General features: G+C 49.7%; 1 protein-coding gene across 1 annotated transcript in view; it reads right to left on the reverse strand.

The window, feature by feature from the left end:
* KLF13 (KLF transcription factor 13) overlaps window positions 1-9,998 on the reverse strand; it is a 47,941-nt gene extending 37,943 nt beyond the window's left edge. Inside the window, exon 1 of the mRNA XM_080914578.1 lies at window positions 8,974-9,998. Coding sequence (XP_080770704.1) covers window positions 8,974-9,553 — 580 coding nt within the window. The 5' untranslated portion in view covers window positions 9,554-9,998. The remainder of the gene's footprint in view (window positions 1-8,973) is intronic.
* Window positions 9,999-22,919: the final 12,921 nt, after the last annotated feature.

Consider the following 22,919-nt stretch of genomic DNA (forward strand, 5'->3'; position numbering starts at 1 on the left):
GGCCTGACACATACTCTTGTGTGGCTAAAAAAAAAAAAAAAAAAAAAAAAAAAAAAGACTCTTAGGATTCCCTAATGCTACCCGCACACCTAGAGAACTTGCCAGAAGACGTGTCCTTGCAGAGGCTGGACCCTTCCCAGCAAGGATCCCAGTCCCCATAAAAAGAGCTCTACCTTGGGATTCCACATGAAACCCAAGGACTCCTCAGTCCCCATAAACCTGAGAACTGCCTCTGTTCAAAGGTTCTCCTCACACCGGAGAAGGACTAAATACCCATAAAGGTTAACTACTGGCTCTTCGAAAAGCAAAGAAGGGGCCCTGTTTTAGCTCTCAACTTGATGTATGCTATCAACATAGTTGGGGCAAGGTGACCCTCTGTGAAGTCTCTGGCTGCTGCCAAACTTAATTCCACAGGAGATCAACCAGTGCCAAAGTGCCACCTTGAGTCCCCTTAAGACCCAGGAAAGGCATTGAGGCATTGACCCTTTGGCAAGTGGCTTTTAAAAACAAAAACATGGGGATCAAAGAGTCTCATTCTGTAAGTCTTCTATACTGAGCCACACACCCAAGACCTGAAAAGTGTCTTTTAATTTGGGTCCCTATTCTTGCTCTTCCATGAAGCACCCTGGGTCTGGCTCCAAGGAGATAAGCCTGCCCTGCCCCCCCCCACCCCTATGGCAGAAGTACAAGGACATTTAATCTAGGGTTTCAAGCCTCAGGGCTTTTCTAAGCAGGTCACCTTGGGACAGACTGGCCAATGGCCACGGAGTGTGGCCAAGTTCCTGGTTAGCAAGTGTTTTTGTGTTCTGAAAAAAATGAGAACAATAAACAGATGCCCACCCCCACCCCCGAGGGTGAAAAATTCTCTGGAAGTATGTTCTTCGTTTGGTTTGTTTGTAACAATGCTGCAAAGGAGGGGCTTGTCTAGACCAGGATACCATGCCACGGTCCACCAAATGTGCATGTATAACATACATACACATGTGCACACACCAACGCACACTGCTCATACCCAGCCCTTCATCGGGAGTAATGCTGAGGGACAGAAGACACAATACCCAGGCACAAGTCAGAGGAGTTGGGCATAGACACCAGCACCCAGGAGAAGCCTAAGTTCAGGGCAAGCCCAAGCTAAATAACAAGACCCTATCAACACAGGTAGGTAGGTAGGTAGGTAGGCAGGCAGGCAGGCAGGCAGATAGACAGACAGATAGATAGATCTAGACAAATAAAAAGAAAAAAAAATCAAATCGAATTGGGACAGATTAGGCAGATGGATACCTCTTTACCACACAGTCCTATTTCCAAGTAAGGGAACCCTGTACCTCTCTCAAGAGCAAGACTCATAAAAAGCTCATCCACAGTTGTCAGGGCTGTAGGTGGACCCTAAAATATAACTCAGAAGTAGAAAGCAGAGTATTCATATAGGCAGCATACTCTAGCTCTGAGTGCCTGGCACAGACACTACATTTACGTGTGTCTCAGGGTTTCTATTGTGATAAAATACCACAAACAAGGCAGCTTTTAGAAGAGTGAGTTGATTTGGGGTTTATATTTCCAGAGGATTGGGTTCTATGGTGGTAAGGACAGAAGGTAGCAGACATGGTGGCTGAAGCTGGAAGTTGAGCGCTGAAGGCTCAAACCACAAACAGGAAGCCAAGACAGCAAACTCAAAATGGTGCCTGTCTTTTTAACTCTCAAGGCCCACCCCCACAAGCTTCCCTAGCAAGGCCATACCCCCCTAAGCCTCTTCAAAGGGCACTAACTGGGGACCAAGTATTCAAATGCCAAAGAGTATGGGGGACATTTATCGTTCAGATTTTCACAACATGTGTATATGTATGTGTGTTTACATGTATAGAGACAAAAACATTCAAGGGATAAAGGCAGAGCCTTTGCTTGAAGATCATTATTCTGGCTTCCAACAAGTACCTTATACCCAATCCATTCCTGCTAGAAAGACTCAACAGCTGAGGTTCGGGTCCCCATTACACTGGCCTATGACAATGGCTGCATCCTTCTACACTCTGTGCCCAGGGTCTGGGTGGCAGCTGCTTTGTCACCCCAATCCTGCTCATAGGGCACAGCCAACTTCTAAACTAACCAAGCCTTGATTTTCTACTTTGAAGAGAAGCCGATTTCTTGAGGGAAAAAAAAAATCCCATTTTAAGGTTATAAAACAAAAGCAAGCAAACAAAGCCCATAGACTCTGTGGGCGGCGGGGGTGTTCTGTTTTCTTGAAAGTAGGTAGAGTCTCACCAGGTCCTTATAGGTGCTGGTGATAACAACCTTCCAGACACAAGAGCAAGCCAAGTGAGGGTATGGAAGGTCTGGCCAAGATTGATACCAATTCCCCTTTGAGCTGGCTATAAATGCACCCAGAAGCACTTTCATGAGTAATGCTCTAGTATATTTGCTTGGGGAGGGCAATGCCTAACGTTCCTTCAGGATACTCTGCTGACTTCAAAAGCCATCAAAGGCAGAGACCCCCAAATCTCTCATACTTGTTCAGTCAAGGAAGATAGAAGATGATAAAGAAACCAATTGGGGGGGGGGGGCTGGAGAGATGGCTCACTGGTTAAGAGCACTGACTGTTTTTAAGAAACACATGTCCCTGTACAATAGGGACTCAACAAGTATCATCTTAACGGTGTGATCCAGCAAGGGAACAAGTTGACATCTTTTCTCTGGAGTGGTTAAGAGCACTTGTAGCTCTCACAGAAGACCTGGGTTCAGCTCCCAGAACACACATGATGGCACACAACTAGTAACTCTAGTTCCAAAGGATCTGGTGCCCTCTTCTGACCTCCTTAGACACTAGGCACGCACATGATATACAACATACACACGAGCAAAACATTCGTACACCTGAGATAAATATATCTAAAAAAATTTAAGTGTCAATTTCTCAAATGACCCAAAGACACACTGTTCTAGACTCATGGAAGCCAGGGATGACGTGCACTGCCTAGACAGATGTATGTTAGACAGATCCTGAGTGGGAATTTGGGAAATTACAGAAACCGAATATAGACAGCACATATAATATTTAGAGTCTGGGAAGGAAAGAGATGGAGTAAGGGAGCAGAGCATGGCCCAGTATCAACTGCTCAGCCCCCACCCTAAGCACTTGCAACAGCCATACAAATGTGGGAGACTCGTGCCTTGATTACCTGTGACACACAGAATGCCGGCCAAGAGCAAATGGCCAAGGAGCACATGGTAGGTAGCATGTGTGCTGTGCCTCAGAAGCAAACACAGCCCACTGCAAGCCCTTGACGCACCCTCACCTGCAGTGTGTAGAGTTGTTTAAGTTTTTTTTTTTTTAATTTATAATGAGTACACTGTAGCCCTCTTCAGACACACCAGAAGAGGGCATTAGATCCCATGACACAGGGTTGTGAGCCACCATGTGGTTGCTGGGAATTGAACGCAGCACCATTGGAAGAGCGGTCAGTGCTCTGAACCACTGAGCCATCTCTCCAGCCCAGTGTGTGCATTTCTCAACGCATCTGAACCTTAAATTCCTTATGTGAAAGGAGTTATTTCACTAGTCCTGTCAGATATACTCCTGAAATCCCAGCTACCCAGGCAGCTGACCAAAAGCTGAATGTCACCCTTGGCCACAGGGAAGATCTTGCCTTGACATAAACTAAGAAATTATGGGGGATGCAGCTTAGTGACAGAATATTTACCGAGCATACCTACTTAGGTTTGATCCCAGTACCATGAACGCAAACCCTATATCCTAGACTCCTCCTGAAAAGGTACAGGGATGCCTAACAGCAAGCATGTAGTTTGGGAGTGTCAGAGATGTAGTTGAGAGTATACCTGAATCATTCTAGATCGGTGGTTCTCAATCTGTAAGCCGTGACTCCCAGGTCACACATCTGATACCTTACCTATCAGATGTTTACATTACAATTCATAACAGTGGCAAAAATACAGTCATGAAGTGGCAAGGAAAGAGTTTTATGGTTGGGGGACACCACAGACATGAGGAACCGTATTAAAGGGTTGTAGCAGTAGGAAGGTTGAGAACCCCTGTTCTAGATCTTCTCATGAACCACTTGAAGTACCTTATTAAAGTACAAGCTTTGTACACTTTAATGCACCGCTATCTGAAAACCTCTGTGAGGAATGCTGGATTATGCAAGGTCTCTGAGGAAGGCTGAGGACTGCTGGATGCAAGGATGGGGTGCCTCTCCACAGACACACACACCTCAATGTGCTCTTTGGGTATGTGTTTTTTTTTTTTTTTTTTTTTTTTTTTTTAATACATCTTTTTAAAAAAAAAAAAAAGAAGCTAACTCAATTCAGACACACTATTACCTTACTGTTTCCTTATTTATTATTTATTATATATAAGTACACTGTAGCTGTCTTTATAGCTGTCTTCAGGCACACCAGAAGAGGGCATCAGATCTCATTGCAGATGGTTATGAGCCACCATGTGGTTGCTGGGATTTGAACTCAGGACCTCTGGAAGAGCAAACAGTGCTCTTAACCACTGAGCCATCTCTCTCCAGCCCTGGGTATGTGTTTAAATGCACACACATGCACAGGTGTGTGTTTCCTCATCTGTGACAGCTTTGGGATCTAAATTCACCTTGTCCCTTTGCTTTGCTGCTACCAAGAACCAAATAACTGCAGGGTAAAAGTTATGTAGCTAGCAGGAACAGGTCCTGAGAATGGAAAGGCAGTCACGAGTTCATTTTGATGCCCACCAGGAAGTCCTTCTCTGAAGCACCTAGCACCCTGTACCAGATCCCAAGGCCTCTTCTGGAGTGACCTCTAGCTTATGACTTACTCTTGCCTGTCAGCACATCCCAACCCCTGGTCAGGCAAGTGGTCTGTCTCTGTGCAGGGAAGCACACTTGACTGTCACAGGGACCGAACACTGGGTGAGCCTGGAAAAGCCAGGGCTAAGGAAACCAGGGGGAGCAGGCAGGCACAGAGAAGCCTGGTCCAAACTGCCCCAATATGCGTCTAAATTCTAAAGCTCTACAGCAGCAAAAGGAGAAGTAGAGATAAGAACTCTTTTGAAAGGCAGTAGTGACAAATCGGTCTCCTCCTCCACCCAGGGGGACCAAGAAGTGCAGCTGGTTCCTTGTCTTTCAGGCCAACAGCCCCCACATGTACTATAATCAGCTCACAGACAGTGCGAGCAATGTCACCCAGTCATTAGAGAATCACCAGCTCCCCTGCATCCCGCCACCTACAAGCTAGAAGCAGCAGAACGGAAGCCTGTCGTACAACCTGTGCTTTCAATGGGAGACGGGGGTCACCAAGGCCATGGCCTGGCCCTAGGACCAACCATTCCACCACAAAGAACAGTACTGTCTCCTTTAAGTAAACACATGGAGCATAGGCAGATCCTACTCATGCTCTTCTTAAATGTCAATGGGGCCACACAAGTATGCACACGTATGCAGAATCCAGAAAAAAAAGATGCACAGCACGGGTAGCAATGGGTATCTTGGAGGCAGTTCTCCGTGTTCAGGAGAGACCACTTACAGCACAGTTGAGATAGGGCTAGAAGCCATTGGAATACCACGCTCTTGGACAAAGGGCTACTCATCAAGGATCAAGGAAGTCCTTCCCAAGCCATCCTCTGCTCTGATAAACTGCCTTCTGGGCAGCTATGTCAGAGTGCCTACCTGTGAGCAGAGAAGCCAGCGGTGTATTGGAAATGAGGCTCTAAGGTCAGTGTGCACACTGGGAAAAGGAGGCCCAGGAATCCCATTAAGAATCAAATCCCTGCTTGGGGGGAGTGCACGAAAGATTTCCAGGCTAGCCCCTCTGAAATGAATGGAGCAGGAAATGGCTGAGGGTAATCTTTCTACTTCCCACTCCCTGCCTCAAACAAGAGCAGGTGACCACAAACCTCACTCCCTCCTGGCTTCGGGGAAGGACTATGCACAGCACTTCACAGACCTTCCTCAAGGTTCCCTGAGAGCCACAATGCACCCCAGCCCAGGCAGCATACAAGGAGGTATTTCGGTTCTAGGTGCTAGAAAGGTACGGGCACAAAGCCACTTTGAAAATAATTCTTTATGGGAACAAGGAGAGAGGAGGGCTCCATTCAGAGGATAGAAAATCGAGTGACCCACCATCCCACTGCAGGCCAACAGCCATGCAAGACTCCCCAGATGTGGGGGAGGGGGGTCTTGCTCCTCAAAGGAGTAGGCTTCTGAAAATCCTCACACATTTTCACCTCAAAGTCCCCCCCCAAGCCTCCAAAACAACTGCTCCTCCAAAAGTAAGGTCAGCAAACTCCCCAAATACGGGTCAAGAGGTTTCCAATTAAATAAACAAGTGGCTTGGGTTGTTGCATTTCTTTGTTCTGTCCCTTTGCTTTAACGCTGACTACTGAAATGTAGGCAATGGGCCACCAGACTACGAGGGAGGGGGGAGGGGTCATCACTTTGCAGCTAAGCGGGAAGGGGCAGCTCTCTGCAAACAGCTCTTTAGGTAGAGGACATCCATACCAGAGGAAAGCCCTAGCTGGGGACCCTTGGCCTTCCCAAGCGCACTAAACACACAGAGAGAGCATCCTACTCCCATCTTTCCAGGTGGCCAGGGCACAAACCACCAAACCACAGCGAGGCTTGGTAAAGTTACCCGCTACCTTACTAGCTAAAGTGGTGATAATAATCACTCCTGTCATGCAACTATTATTCTCGAGGGGGGAGGTGTATTCTGGTGGAGTAGATGTGGCAAGGCCTCAGTTAGCCACTGCCCTACTCTGATCCATCCACGAACCAAATCGCCCCAGGGCCAGAGCTTGTGCCAGAAGTCCGGAGAAGACTAAGACACTCCCTGGGACCACCTTGATTCTCCCTTCTGTGCCCTATGTCTCTTAAGAACACGAGTTATTTAAGCGCTGCAAGGTCTGGCAACGGCTTCCCGGATCAGAGGCAGAACCAGACTCCACCCAGGGGCAGGCATTTGAAATGGGCAGCTCTCATCATCAGACTCACCTGGGTACCAAACAAGATGCAGCCTAGACATCTCCAGGTGCCCCTAACCCCGCTCTCAAGAGGGCCTGGAACCTTCTTACAACCACCCGTGAGGTTCAGCCTCCCTCTATCTCAGCACATACGGAGGGCGGCACTGATTACCTACTTTTAAGACAGACCGTACAGCTCACTATTGGCACTTAAAAAAAAAAAAAAAAAAAAAAAAAAAAAAAGAGGAGGAGGAGGAGGCCGACTCTATCCTTTTCTACCTGCTCCGAGTTTCCAGGCGCTCCGAAGAGAATGGCTCCCTTTCCATTACGAAGATGCGGTCCCCAGCGCCCCCAAACGTTTTCTAAACGCCAACTGAGACAGAAAGGAGGAGCGAGCCAACAAGGAAAAACATCTTGGACCCAACCCGCCCACGACGTCCAGCCCCTCCCCTCAGGCAAGCCCTCTCTGTGTTTCACCAGATCCGCTACCGGGTGCTGCAAGTGGGATATTCCGCACCAAGATCTCTCAATCCGATAGTAGTCCGCCGAACACTCCCGCCCCAACTTGGCACTCTTGGTCCATCAGGTTCTGAACCCAAACTCTCCGCTCCTCCCCCACGGCCACACCCACCCCGGCAGCGGCTTTTCCTTACAGAACTGGGAACCCTACACAAACCCCACCCACCTCCTGGGCTCACACACCATTAATTTCGACTCCGAATGCCGGGAGATGACAGTCTTTACTCAACCCCATCACCTGCCACGTGGTTTCAGCGACCACAGCAAAGGGCTGAGACTGCCCCCGCCCCCCATGGGAAAAGTTCTGAGACTCTTCCCCAACCCCCCTCCCGCTCGCTCCATTACAAATACAAAGGCAGAAAGGCCTTGAGCTCTAGTCTCCACGGGTCTTGAGCTTCTCGGTCTGCCACTTAACTGCCAGCAACAACAACAACAACAAAAAATAAAAATAAAAAAAGGAACAGTCCCTGGTAACAAAGTAACGGAATTGAGTATTTTCCCTGTGAACTTGCCTCCAAGCTGTAAAAAGAGTTAACTGTTACGAAAGAGTTTCCCTGAGCTCAAAGAAGGGGGAAAAAAAACCCAAAAACCTAAGTGTTCATGTTAATACCAAAAATGGAGGGAGGGGGAAGGTAGGAACTCCACATACAAATCAACTACCAAGAGTCGCGCGGTAAGCGGTGCCCGGAAACCACAGAAGCGAGTGACCCCATGCCACCGCAGGTTTCAGGCTCAGGCCAGCCACCCGAGTACAGGTGCCACCTGCCTGCACCTAGCCCAGGAGCAGGTCAGAGTTGGATCAGAAAGGGCAGCGAACGGAGGATGCCTTTCTAGAGAAGCGCAGACCCCTGCGACCGGGCGCGCCCCCGTCGGCCGGATGGGCTGGGGCTCCCACAAAGAGCCGCGGGGTGGGGAGCGAAGACTGGGACCGCCCCCCGCGTCGGCCAGCGCCGCCGCTGGGTCGGGTTGCGACAAATTAAACCTTAGAGCCCTGGAAAAATTACAGGAAGAAGAGAACGAAGAATGTGCCGAGTGGCTGAAGGGAGCCCTGTCCCCGCGTGAACTTCGCCCGCCCCGGCCGGCCCCTCCCTCGCCAGAGCGCGCCCGGAGGCCTGGGGAAGGGGTGGCAAGACTCCAGCTCTGGGAGCACCTACGCCCCAAAAGGGAGCGCCGCCCGTACCCCCCCCAACCACCTCCAGCGCACCTGCCCGCGCCGCCCGCAGCCCGGATGACGACATCTACCCCCGCGGCCCCGCCCCAAGAACCCGGGAGGGGGCGTGCCCGATGGGGGCGCGGTCGCCGAGAGGGCGCCGGCTCCCAGCGCCACGGCCAGCGTCACGCGAGGCCGGAGCGCCAGGACAGGGGCGCGGCCGCGATCGCTCTCAGCCCATGGCTCCCCGCCCCCGGCTCCCTCTTGCGCTGGGCCCGGAGCTCTGGGGGCGTGGCCGTTCCCAAGCAGTCCCTAGTCCGCGCGTTCGCGGCGTCCCGGTCGCCCCACTGACCTGTGTGAGTTCTCAGGTGCGCCTTGAGGTGCGAAGATTTCCCGTAAACTTTCTCGCAGCCCGCGTAGTGGCACTTGTGCTTCCTCTGCGGGGACTCGAGGTCCGCGCGGCTCCGGCCCCGCCGACCCCTTTGTCTAAGGCCAGGCTCGCCGCTCCCCGCGGGGCCCGGCTCTGGCTCCAATGCCGCCTCGGACTCGCTCCACGCGGGGCTGGGGGGCGCGGCCGGCGCGCCAGCTTGTCCCGGGGAGGCGGGCTCTGGGCCGGGCGGCGGCGCAGGGGGCGCAGGCGGCAGGCGGCAGGGGGTCCTCGCCTTGCGCGCAGCGGCCCCTTCTCTGCGTTCCGCGGGGGCGGGGGCCGGCGCCTGCTGGTTGAGGTCCGCTAGGATCCGAGCCACCACGAAGAGCGAGGCGCTGTCCTTGCCGTCGCGGCGCTCATCAACGCGGGGCAGTGTGGGGGCGGCGGCGGCCGCGCCCTCGGGCCGGGGTTCAGGTCCTTCCCGCGGCTCGTGCACGACTGCGCGGCTGGACATGGACACGAGGCACTCGGCGGCAAAGTGGTCTACATAGGCGGCGGCTGCCATGCTGCGGGCTCGGGCGCGCGGTGCTCTCGCAGGAGTCGTCAGCGGCGCATCCGCACCCACGGCCTCCGGAGAGCGGCGGGGGGCGGGGGCGCGGCGCGCCCTCTTCTCCGGCTGGGCTGGGCTAGGCTGGGCGCGTAGCCGCTTCTGCCGTCACCCGCGCGGCTCCGCGTCCGTCTGGCCGGGCGCTGGAGGGTGAGCGCATAGGGGGCTCCAGTGAGGAGGGTCCGCGTGCGGCGTCAGAGCTGGCCTGTCTTAGGGACGTCGAGCGGCGGCGACGTTAGGCACGACCCCTGCAAGTTGCGGTCGCAATTCCACCGTGCATTGTGGCAGGCGGGACAGCCTCCGTGCGCGCCGCAGCTCGGTGTGGGCGGACCGGCCCCGGGGGTGGGCGGGGCCGGGGCCACATCTGGACCCGACGTCAGCCCCCAGCCACATCCTGGCGGCGCAGGTTACAGGCGGCAGCGGCCGCAGGGAGCAGCGCGCACGAAGGGGGCGGGGATCCTGGAGCGCGCACCGTCTCTCCGGTGCGGTCGCGCGCTCGCGTCTCAGGAGGGGCGTGGCCAGTGGCAGACGCGAACTCCATTGGCTCTTGAGTACTTTATCCGGCCAATCCGGGCCTCTAAGAGGGCCCTACTGGCCGCGGGACCTGCGCGCGCCAGTGGGCGTGCCTCCTGGGCCTGCAAGAGGAGGGGCGGAAATCGGAGCCGGGCGCAGGGCGCGCAGACGCATGACGTCCGAGGGTGGCGGGCCGCTGTGTAGCGGCGCAGGGCTGGGGCGCGTGCCTCCCGCAGCGGGAACCTCGCCGGGCCTTTCCTTGCCAGAGCTTTTGTGAGCAGGCAGCAGTAGGTGGCACGAGCATGGCAACGCTGGGGAGGGCACCCTGTGGTCGCTCCGCCCGCTGGGAGTGCGGGCTAGGTGGTGGCGTATCCGTCCCGGCGGGACCTAAGCAGCCGACCTCGCCTATGGGCGGGACATTACCGAGCTTCACCCCACCGCAGCGGAGTTGTCGGGTGGCCGGGCTTGCATTGCAGTCTCCAGCCACCTCCTCACCCTCCTCCTACTGAGCTCCGGTCCTCGACGCAACCTTGGCAGGAGCCTTGTCACTACTCGGGCCGCCCCGCCCCCGCGCGGCCGCACTGCCCTTGAGCCTATGCTAACCTGGCTGATGCGGGGCCCACCACTGCCAGTGCTGAGAGAGTGAGCTACGTGCTGGGGCTGCGGTCGCGGCTGTTCAGGGAACGCGGGGCCCCTTCCTCCCCCTTCCTGCCCCAGGCCTGCTGCCAACTTCTCCAGGCCGCCCCTCTCCCACCGCGGTCGTGGAGGCTTCAAACACCACCAGCTGCGAGGACCCCGCCCAGGGCGCCCCACCCATCCACTGTCTGGGCCTCTGAAGGAAATGCTCCGCTGCGCCCTGCTGGGGCCTTCCAACTAGGCCACCTTGCTCTAAAGTCTAGACACATATTCATGTTCTTTCTGAACACTGGGCCATCATCAGAGAGACCATAGCTTCCTACTGTCTTTGAACCAGTCTTAACACACTCTGGCCGCAACTGGCCCCTGACCTATAAGGATAGGATCAGCAACCTCTGCTTTTCATGGTGGATGATCCCTTGAAATAAGACTGCCACCGGCAGATCAGGGAGACAGACTGCCTGTTGGTCGACCCCGGTGGGCTAAAGAAGGGTCAGCCACCTCACTAGGGGAAAATTAAGAACCATGGCTCTGATTTCAAGTTCCTCCCCAAATTAAATGGGAGCCTAACATAGGAAAAAAAAGACTTTGATTTCTGAAACTGAGCAATTTGGTATTATTTGTTGTGAAACTTTGGTTAACGTTTGAACGCCCCTGAGTGTGAGCACACACCCCGAATTTCCTCACTGTTGGGCTGCCGTCCTGTGGAGAAGCTAGATCAAGGCTTTGTAGGAGGGTCTCTCAACTTGGCAGAAAATAGTCATCTTTGTACCAGGCAGATTGAGTTGATGTCATTTAAGAGACTGTCCTAACCAAGGGGTGACTCAAAAATGCTCCTTCGTTCCCACCACATGCCACAGACAGTCATTTCGTTGGGAAAGAGAGCTGGCCCCCACACTGCCTTTCCGGCCATGCATTCCTTCTTGTGGCTCTGCAGCCAGGGAGATCCTGCAGTCATTTTAGCGGGGTCCTCATGGGCTCTGCCTACACTGGAACAAGCTGGACATTCATATTCACTGAACTCCTACATTATAGGCTTCTGTGATAGCCTGGGTCGATGGACACTTCTGACATGCCCTATCCAAGCTTTCTTCCTGATGGCCTCCCAAAGGGTTGTCCCCATTCAGATTTTATGTACAAAAGGGGTTACCTTGAATGATTTCTCACCAATTCACTTACCAAGTATGTAATGATTGGGGTCTCAAACTTGGCCTTTCTTGTCCCAAGCCCAGATGGTAACATCCTAGGGGTGTCTCTGCGCTCCACTGAATATCTCCTGGCTCTGAGTCCATGTTTCTGTGTTGGTAGGATCCTGACAGCAATGGTATAGGTAGGTAAGAGTCGGGATATTTCCTTTTAGCTGGAAAGAAGAGGAAAAACCAGAACAAAGCAGATCAAGTGGGAGCAAGTGAGCCATAAGGGGACTAATGATAGGTGAGGTTTTTTAGGTGAAGGTGTAGTTGTTCCATGTGGAGCCTCTGAAACAACCTCAGCTATAAGATAACAATCTCAACTATGAGACAGAAACGCACATGGACAAGAGTAGGAGAAATAGCAGCAGACAGTAAAGCTGAAACGTGCCCATAGACCCAAGAAAACGGAAGCCTGAAATAGGAAGGAGAGTTCCCCCACAAAGTTCACAAATGGTGCCGGTGGCACTGGGTGCCTCTGGGCGTGGGAGGGAAAGGGACTTGAAATAAGGATGAGTGATTGAACTAGAGTCTGTTCAGAGGTGTTCAAGTTGTCTGCCAGCTCTGTGTAGCCTCACCACTGCCCCTTCCTCTTCCTGAGGAGAGACTGTATCTATCTAAAGGAGACAGATGATGAGGCCCTAAACAGTGGCAGAGGCAGTGGTGCTTATGTGCCTACTGACATCTACAAACCCCTTTCAGGGATTCCATGGCACAGGGAGCCAGGAGCCTAGAAGAGGCTTTTGGGCTGAGCAAGCCAGCCCACGGGGAATGATCCATACATTCCGACATCCATAGCTGCTCAAGTGTCCAATTAGCATACTACCCAGAAGGCCACAGTGAAAGGTACCACTTGACCCAGAACTTCTGATCCATCTCTGTCCTTCACAGGCAAATAAGAGTGGGCAGCTGAGCTGACATGTCAGGAAACCCCGCATCAGGAAATACAAAGCCACAATAGGTTGGTTTTTTTGTTTTTTTTTTTTTTTTTTGTTAAGTAAGTTGTAGGAAATAAGCCATATAGAAAGAAGTAAACATCAACAAAAACACCAATAATATCTACAGGGAAATGTAAAAGGATGCCACAATCTGTGAAGGGAAAATATGTGTGAAGAAATATTTAGGAGTAAAAGTATCAAAGCAAGTGGCAAGCATATAAATGACCAAGTCTTCAGTAGAAAGACTGAGAGAGAACATTAACTAGGAAGAATCCACAAAAGCAGAAAATGGAGAGAAGAAAATTAAAGAATCAACCAGAAAGTGTTTTGGTCAGTTACTAGGAACCCTGGCATAGTAGCTAGAGAAAACGCACTGATAAACTAGTCCAAGGGAAGTCTAAATTAGTCCAATGGAAGTCTTGACAATCCCAGGCCATGTGTTGGGAAGGCCATGGGGATTAAAGGCATGAAAGAAGATCTCCGTACTGTATCTTACCACTCTTGAATTTCTGAGCATTGGGGGATGATGTTAACTGTAGTTACTTACAAACTGGAGGCAGAGAGATGGGCTTCTAACAGCTGGAGTAGCTGCTAGGATCAAAGAAACAGATTAGGGAGTGCTAAAGAAAACTACAGTAGCTGTCACGGACCTAAACAGTGAACCAAACATAAGCATCCATCAGTAGAGGTGGATACATTCTAAGAAATGTCTTTTGGGGCAGTGATGGTGCTGTAAGCGCTGCGGAGTGTGTCCATGCAAGACCAGGAGCTATGTCTTGGTAACCCCAAGGGTTATGGAATGCTTTGACAATGAAGAGACAGAGAGCTTGAATTCATACTCTTCACCGTAGTTTGGATTATTGTGGCCCAAAGGCAATGTGTTACCATGTGCACTGTTGAATTATTGTGAAGCCAGAGATAGAGCCTAATGAAACATGTCATTGGGGAGATAGAGACCCTAGCCCTTTCACGTTTGTCCTCGCTCACTGCTGCCATTGGTCTGGGACTAAAATCTCTAAAACTGTGAGCCAACGTAGCTATTTCTTGCTTTAAAAAGGTTTCCACACTATTTTACAACGATCCTTAAGTAGGAATAGACACCAAGTTGTAAGAGGTATAGGTATCAGATGTGCCTTGCTATGCTTCTGGATGACTGGCTGTACAGTAGGTCTGTTTGCACTAATATCCTCATAAGGAATTCATTTCTCTGTGATCATTACCATACTTGGCATATTGGAGGTAATAGGAATATATTAGGGATTTCCTTTAAGGATCATGGTGGTGTGTGTTGCCTTTGTTACATAGCCTGACTGTAATTTTACATGCAAAAGGTTTTTTTTTTTTAACTTAAAAAAAAGATTTATTTCATGTATGTGAGTACACTGTCACTGTCTTCAGACACACCAGAAGAGAGCATCAGATCCCATTACAGATGGTTGTGAGCCACCATGTGGTTGCTGGGAATTGAACTCAGGACCTCTGGAAGAGCAGACAGTGCTCTTAACAGTTTGATGTACATCTCTCCAGCTCCGATGTACATTTTTAAAAGGTCCTTTCCCTTAGTGGGGAAATGTATCATTTTCATGATAGGAGCTACCTGAGCTCATGAGTCACCAAAATAAAGAGGATTAAAAAAAGGACCGCGTAATCCAAAAAACTGAACATAGGATAGAGGGGAGAGGAAGTTCTAGCCAAGAGCTGCCCTGATGTTTGCCCAAGAGTTTCGAGTAACAGCATCCTCCATCAGTTAGAAGGGGCTGGCTGTGCTGCAGACCTTTGTTTCTGACACACTGCACATCCATCATGAGGTGGCTGCAATCAGCAGGTGGATGGTACAGCCCCTTTCTTCAGTGTGCTGGTTGCCATGGCAGAGGGAAAGGGAGAATGTTAACCTTGAAACGTTACTTACCCCCTCTCCCTGCACAAAATACATCTTCTCCTCTCTGGGTGGCCTGACCTAATCTCAAGGGCCTTTTAAATCTGGATCTATAAGCAGAAAGAATGGAAGGAATTCACTGAAAAACATTGTATGGTATTCAGGTTAAAGCCCAGAACTTCTGTAGGATGCTCTGATTTCTTCACAGAGCCCATGTGGCTCCTTTTGGTCTAGAGGCTTATAACCTAAAAGTAAGCCGTTAGTACCCACAGCCCTCACTGTATTAGGTGGTATTAAGAGACGGTGGAACCTTTAACAGGTAGGGCCTAAGTGTGGGAAGGAAGGTCATTGAGAGCACCAACCTAAAAAGGGATGAATGCTAGTTTCTGGGAATATGTGAGTGGTACAAAAATGGGTTGTTATGGAGCTAGAGAGAATGGATGGTTTAGTGATTAAGAGAACATGCTGCTCTGACAGAAGACTCAGTTTCCCTTCTCAACAATCACATGGTAGCTCACAATTATCCATAGCTCCAGTTCCATGGGATCTGACCCCTCCTTCTTTTGACCTCCAAGGGCTGTAGGCATGCACTTAGTGCACACACATACATACAGGGGAAACACATAAATAAAACAAATACATCTCTTAAAAAATACAAGGGAAGGGGAGTGGGGAGGGGGAAACATTTGAAATGTAAATACAGAGAATATCCAATAAAAAATTTAAAATAATGCAATTAAAATATTTTCTTAAAAATACAAACAAAACAGGTTGTTATAAAAAGAGCTAAATTAAATTTCAGATGGCTCCAACTTCTCTTTTCTCCTACACTGAGAAAGAGCTGAGTATCCTTACCAGTGCCCAAACTCATGGGACCATACAATCTTGCACTTTCAAAAGTGTAAAGTAAATAAACCTCTTTTCTTTAAGACAGAGCAGCCTCTGGTATTTGCTTATAGCAACAATGAAAGAACTCACACTCCTCTGTATATAACTGTCAATGTACAGCAATACATAGGGACAGAGTAACACCACATTATAGCCCAATTAGGGGGACAGGCAGCCAGCCAGTAGTATCCATAATGACCTTTAGGTTTGCAGGGCAAATACTGTTCTCCCTATAAGGGAAATTCTTTCTTCAGTTACTCTTAGGCCCCTTGCCTTACTCCCAGGGTTTCTCCTTTGTTCCTCAGCTTCTCATGAAGTAGACGTTGGGGACTATGTCCTTCTGGGGACTGAGCAGATCCCTAAAGCCTATGTGCATAAGCTTCCTATGTGCATAAGCTTAAAGCAAGGGCTATTTTGAGTCCCAGTCTTGCAAGGACTCAAAATGGAGTGAATGTCTTATCTGTGTTAGAAACCAGTTGTGGGGCAGGTCATAAAAGAGACCAACATTCCATCTAGAGTGTTTTGACATGATAAAATTTTACTATAGATCTAGAGGGTATGCTCAGAGAAGTGAGCTCCCTGAGACAGGAAGTATGCTTGGGTTTTACTTTAACTCAGGTGGTAACTCCATCTTTCCCTCAGTGGCTGGGGTTTGACTTTAGCCTTTCTGAATTATCTAGTTTTAAAAGATTTGCTGCTTCCTATGCACTGGTGGCACACACCTTTAATCCCAGACCTTGGTTGACTAGTCTCTGGGAGCCAGCCTAGTCTACAGAGTAAGTTCCAGGACAGTCACAGCTGCATGGAGAAACCCTGTCTCAAAAAGCCCAACCTGGGCTACAAAGCAAAGTCATGTCTCAACCAACAATTCATATATATTTTTTTTTAAATATTTATTTAAAAATTATTTATTTTTCTTTTAAATATACCATGCATGTGCCTGGAGCCTGAGGTGACTAGAAAATACCATTCAACCCCTAGAATTGGAGTTATGAGCCACCATATTGGTGCTGGGAACCAAACCCTAGTCCTCTGCAAGATCTTAACCTCTAAACCATCTCTCCAGCCCTGGCTATGGTATTTTATAACCCCACCCTGGATAGACTGGGACCACATCCTCCCAAAAGAAAAGGTCACGGTGTCTCTGAAGGCAAGAGTGAGCATGAAAGTAACCACAGTTTCCCGGGCCACTGGCCTAACTTAAGAAGACTGCAAACACTGGCAGAAACTTTGGGGTTCGAAACCATTAGCAAATGTAATGGATGGAAAACTTAGCTTCCATGGAAGTGTCTTCGCCCTGGTGGTAATAAGCTAAGGGATCATAATCTAATCGATTTCTTGAAGGACATTAAGGTGTGTGCATGGAAAATGAGCCACACCCTCACCTGCCTAAGGAGAAATCAGCAGACAACACCCTTAACTGAAATCCAGAAGTAGCAGTACTGTGTCAGGCAGTACTGTAGAAACAAGCACCCCACTGTGGCTGATCTAGTGTTTTCGCTTTTCAGATGTAATTGATGTCCCTAATCAGCTGCCGTTAGGCTAAAGAGATAACAGGAGAGGATGTGAACCAGCTGGTCACCTGAGCTTATTCAGTCTGGATCCTGAGGATAAAGGACAGAGAATCTACCAGTCGTGGGGGTTAAAAATGGAAGTATGGGAGCCTAAAGGTCACAGGGGAGGGGTCAGCCCAGAATAGAGTTCAGACACAAGTTTGAGACTAGAGGTCAGAGAGGTCACAGGCTGGGAGGTGGAGAGACCAGAAGCCTGACAGCAATTGAGAAGTAAGGAAGTTTCTGGGCTGAGAGGTTGAGGAGCTCACAACAGGACGTGAGGGTGGCCTCCTGGTTGCTAAAAGTGGCCCCTGGCTCACAGTTGATTAGGAAAGAGACCTCAGCCCCAACTCCAAACAGCAGATTCCTACAGGGCCACCTGGGCCTAGACCTGCACCTCATTCCGGAAGGAAGCCACTCAGGCAGTTGTTGACCCTGAGCCCCAAGCACAAAACAGTGGGCCTACTGTGAGAGGAGAAAGAAAGTTTCTTCCTAAGACCCTGAGTGATTCCTTAAGCAGCGGTGAGAATGCATATCCAGCGCTGGGTGAGCTGAGAGAGCATTCTGCTAGAAGCTTACGCCCTTTGCACACTGAGCGCCCCCAGTGTGGGCCATTGCCACGCTGCATTGCCAGCTGCCAACTGAAAACAACTTTTTAAAATGACATCAGTACTGAACACCTCCAGGCTTTCTTGTCTTTATTCCCTAAGCAATACAGCACGCCAGCTCGTTGCTCCACACCCCCTTGCCCTAGGTGTACAAAAGTCACCCCTGCCATCCTTAAATGGACACTTGCATCGCCTTGGACTTTTCGTTTGTTTCATTTTGCTTTAGTTTATCCCGGACAGGGTATCTCTGTGTAGCCCTGGCTGTCCTGGAACTCAATTTGTGGACCAGGCTGGCCTCAAACTCAGACCCACTGCCTCTGCCTCCTGAGTGCTGAGATTAAAGGCGCACACCATCAGGCCTGTCCACCTTGAGCTTTTTTTATACAAGTGCCCCAGTAGAGACAGAGGACGATTTATAACTTGATGCAGGGAAAAGCTAAAAAAATCGAAGGCCCCTTCCACAAGGCCCGGACCACGAATTCCCTGTACCTTTGCAATTAGGTGGGACCTGAGCCGCTGGGCTCCAGACATTTACATATGAGAGCAGCTGCCCCCACCTCTGCACTGGGACTTTGAGGAAAGAGCATCTTTGACTCTGTTGGCATATAGCAACTTTCCGAGGGACGGGCCTTCTTTGGTTCACAATTTGGTCTTTTGGCTGCACCTTTGAGCCTGTGGCAAGCAGCACCTTGCGGCAGGAGCAGATGGTGGAACCAACTCTGAAATTCATGGCTTGGGTCTAAATCTCTCCAGTGACCTAAATACCTCACTCATTTTAAAAGTTCTCCCTTTCCTGTTACCACCATGCTAGGTAAAGAACCTTGCAGCATCCAATGATTTGGGGATGTATTCAATAGGCAAACCACAGCAGCCTCTGTGATTCATGTTCTTCCTCGCCATTCATAAACTTGCAGGAGAAAGCTGGGCCTAGAGACCTTGTTCCTAGCATTCTGGACTGTCACTGTGTTTGATCTATAGTTTGGGGACTGAGGGAGGGTCTTTAATTAGCCTACATTAACGGTGCCAGGAGTAAGAGTTTTACTTCATACAAGAAAGTGTACTTTGGTCAGAAGGCAAGATGCCAGCACTCAGCACCATCTTCTCCCTCTTTGCAGGGTACCTAGGATCTATCTCCCTAGGCTCAGGATCTGTAGTGGTTAGGTCTCAGAAGCCCTGGACGAGTGGCTGAGTTGCTTATTAACATATTAAAGCCAACCCAACGCTGGCCAGCTCTCTCAACATCCTTCCAAACCTGTGGCTCCTCCCAGGTTACTTTCCCCAACGTGATCCCCATGGAACTAGCAGTCTGGGCATCTTGGTCTGGGACACCTCTTAGTCTGCGACTTCTTTCATGGTTCCATTTAATCTGCCAGCCATACTCAGCCTCTCTTTCCTCTGCCTACTTTCTCTCTTATATGTACAGTAAAAAGAAAAACAAAAAAAAAATATTTTAAGCATAGTCATGTTCCCCTCTGTTTTCTTATTTCTTTTATTCAGGATGGTGGTGGTGATATAGTTTGGTTTTTCTTTTCTTTTTAATTTATTTTTTCTTTTTTGTTATGAGTACACTGTAGCCATCTTCAGACACACCAGAAAAGGGCATCAGATCCCATTACAGATGGTTGTGAGCCACCATGTGGTTGCTGGGACTTGAACTCAGGACCTCTGGAAGAGCAGTCAGTGCTCTTAATCTCTGAGCCATTTCTCCAGCCCCCCCCCCTAGTTTGGTTTTTCAAGACAGGTTTCATTGTGTAGCCCTGACTGTCCTGGAACTCTCTGTAGACCAGGCTGGCCTGAAACTCAGAGATCGCCTGCCTCTGCCTCCTGAGTGCTTGGTTTAAAGGTGTGCTCCACCACTGACCCTTTCTTCTCTTTCCCTCCTTCTCCTCTCTCTCTCTCTCTCTCTCTCTCTCTCTCTCTCTCTCTCTCTCTCTCTCTCCACTTAGGAACTTGGGACAGAGGTAGCTGAGTTTGCCAGGATATTTCATAACACCTGTGACAGGCACCTCAGCTAACATGTTATGCCTGGGGCTCATTCATTAGTTTTGGAGTGTCCCACAACCTCTTCCTTCCTCTGCCTCTTGTCAAATTGCTTCCAGAGATACTAAAGAATTGCCCACTGGGCACTCCAAAGGTGTTCCCACGCCCAAATCTAGCCATTCAGAACTACACGGTTGGGAGAACTAGACTGTAGTCAACCTAGTCTCCGTGGTTAACACTGGGTGACACTGAGGGTGTCTGCTGTAGTATGACAGGAGCATTCGAGATGACTTGGCTCCATTGCTGATGAGCAGATGGCCCCCACTCCCAAGCCTGGCACTGACATCAATACCCTCTCCCCACCCAATACACACAACCTTTTAGTCACCATGTAAGGGAGCTTGATCTCGGTGACAATGCTTCCTTCTTGTGTGTGTCCCTTCCTCTTCCATTCCTTGGTCATCTGACACTCATGACATGTAATTCTCTCCCTTGGGTGGGTGCCCAGGGTTGCTGCATTTTATGCTTTTGACTCCAATTCTTGCCAAGCCCAAGGTCAGCAATATTGAGCCCAGCACATGTGCTGATCTGACACACAAGTGCCCTCCTTCCCAGCTCACTGGGTGAGAAAACTGGCCAAAGAGACTTCTGGGAAGCTACACGCTACACACAGCAAGAACCAGAGCCTAGACTGGATCTAGACTCCTTTCCTCATCATGGAACCTCTTCTCCTGTTCTTTTTTTTTTTTTTTTAATAGTACAGAATAGAGTTTATTCAGGTCATAGGAGAGTTAAGAGGGTGGTAGAGGCAGAGAGAGAGGGGGGAGAGGAATAGAGGCCAGCCATGAGCACATGGAGAGAGAGGGGGGAAGGGAAGGGAAGAGGAGGGGTAGGGTTGGGAAAGCAAGAGAGCCAGGAGTCAAGAGAGGCCAAGAGCTCTTCTCCCATTCTTAAAGAAACTGGTTACATGATGTGAATATATATCATCAAACAGTATCCATAGGGCTCTCTGAAGATCTGATGAGCAACCCTATTCTTGGAGGACCCTTAGATTGCTACAGGCTCTGTCCCTTGATCCCTGCAGTGGCAACTAGGACTATGCACCTGGTTCTAGTGGCCAGTTCAGCTGGGCAGACACAAAATGGAGCAGTTGTCCTTGTCAGAGCAAAAGTGAGTAGCTGCTGGCCTTATCTAAAGTCATGTAAACTCAGCACATGGAATGGTTGTGAGCCCTTGCAGCCTGGGCAAGGCATCTTATCTGGTAGCACGGGGATTGGATAACTCCATCCTTCAGGTACTCCACAAAGCCTGTAGCAAAGTGGCAGTACCTTGGGGGACTTAGCCTTAGCCGCTATCAGGCCTAATTTTATCATGAAATAAGCTGCTATAAAATATTTCCAAACTAAGGTACTAGTGAGATTGAATCTCTGGCAGTTGGTAACAGGCTTTTTGTCTGGTCTGAGGTAAGAAGCTTCTTTCATATGTAAAAACAGTGGGCTGCATAATCACTGGCCATTGATAGGCTAAGAGGGAAAGTTGTGAGCTACCCAGGCAGGGAAAGGGGAAGAGAGGAGGTTGGGAGAAACAATCCGGAATCAGATTTAATTGAGTGTCCAGCATCCAGTCATTTTACCTGCCAAGGACTTGAAGAGAGGTGGTCTCAGAGCCACTGATCTGTGGAGATGAAGAAGAGCTAGGCTCTGGACTGCCCCTCCCTGGGATGGGGGGGGGGAGTAAACAGGACCTCTCAAATTACGTCCTTCTCAGCACCTTGTTTAATTTGAAATACCTGTAAAAACTCAAGAGCGGAAAGAAGTACCAATAACCCCCACTATGTGCGGACAGGAAGTGTCCCTCTATGTGCTGAGCTCCACCCCACGCTACCTTACACACAGGGACTGCTGATGCTAATTGCATGCGGGTCATCACTGTATAACCAACCTGTATAACGCCCAGGGGCCAGTGCCCTGAGATCACAACAATCACTAGCTCCTTACTTGATGTGGACTTGGAAAAGACTAAACTGGAGGAGGGATGGGAGGGTGGAGGGGGGGTGTCTTGGGAGCCTGTAGTTGTGACATTGGCTGGGACCATTGTGGCCTAAGGCCTGTTTGGACTGGAAAACCTCCCTCCAAAATGGCTGTCATAGCAACAGGTAGCGGATTCCCTCCTGACATCAAAGGATTAGAGACATGTTCCATCTTGTGACAGCCAAACAGAGGACAGCACTCAGGTTCAAGATGGTAACATCAAATGGTCAAGGTCATCCAACTAGGACCAGCTGCACCATTCATCAACTAAGAAGCACTCTGTAGAAGTGACTGGTTTCAGTCTACTGGCACCTTGGCCTTGGACTTCTCAGTCTTCTGAGGCTACAGAACCGGTGAGGCCTGGACATCTGGTGTTTAAACCACAGGATCTGTCACCTAAGTCCTCCTACTACAGGAAGATAGTCCTACCAGGGAGGGAAACCCATTTTGATGAACCAATGGGTCACATGCTATGCTAGGACTTCTGATGAAATTCCACTCTGATTCCAAGTTTGTTTTAGTTTTGCCTCCTGTTGGGTGTGATGAAAACCACCCTAACAGAATTAACTTCAGGAGAAAGAGTTTATTGGATTCAATTCCAGGTTTCAGTTTATCATGCAGGGACATCAAGGTGTCAGGAACTTGAAGCAGTTAGTCTACTGTACAGAACAGAGTTTGCATGTGGATGCCTGCTTAGTGTGTTCAGCTGTTGTCTGCTTTCATTCAGAGAAAAGCCCAGCCCTTGAAATAGTGCTCACTGCCCATGTTCACGGTAAATCTTCCAACTTCAGGTAACAGGTCAACCTCATCTAGACAACTCTTCATTGAGATGCTTTTTTTTTTTCTAGATTATTCTAGATTATGTCAAAATGATGATCAAAACTAATTCACAAAGTTTAAGCCCAGTTTAGTAGATACAAACATTTAGCTTTATGCTTGCCTACTATGTTCATAACTCTGGGTTCAATTTCTCTCTCTCTCTCTCTCTCTCTCTCTCTCTCTCTCTCTCTCTCTCTCACACACACACACACACACACACACACACACACACACACACACACAGAGTTTTGGACTGTAAGTAACAGGACACAGTCTACCAGGATCTCCCACTG

Source organism: Micromys minutus (genome assembly GCF_963924665.1).
Source record: "Micromys minutus genome assembly, chromosome: 3".
Taxonomy (NCBI): domain Eukaryota; kingdom Metazoa; phylum Chordata; class Mammalia; order Rodentia; family Muridae; genus Micromys; species Micromys minutus.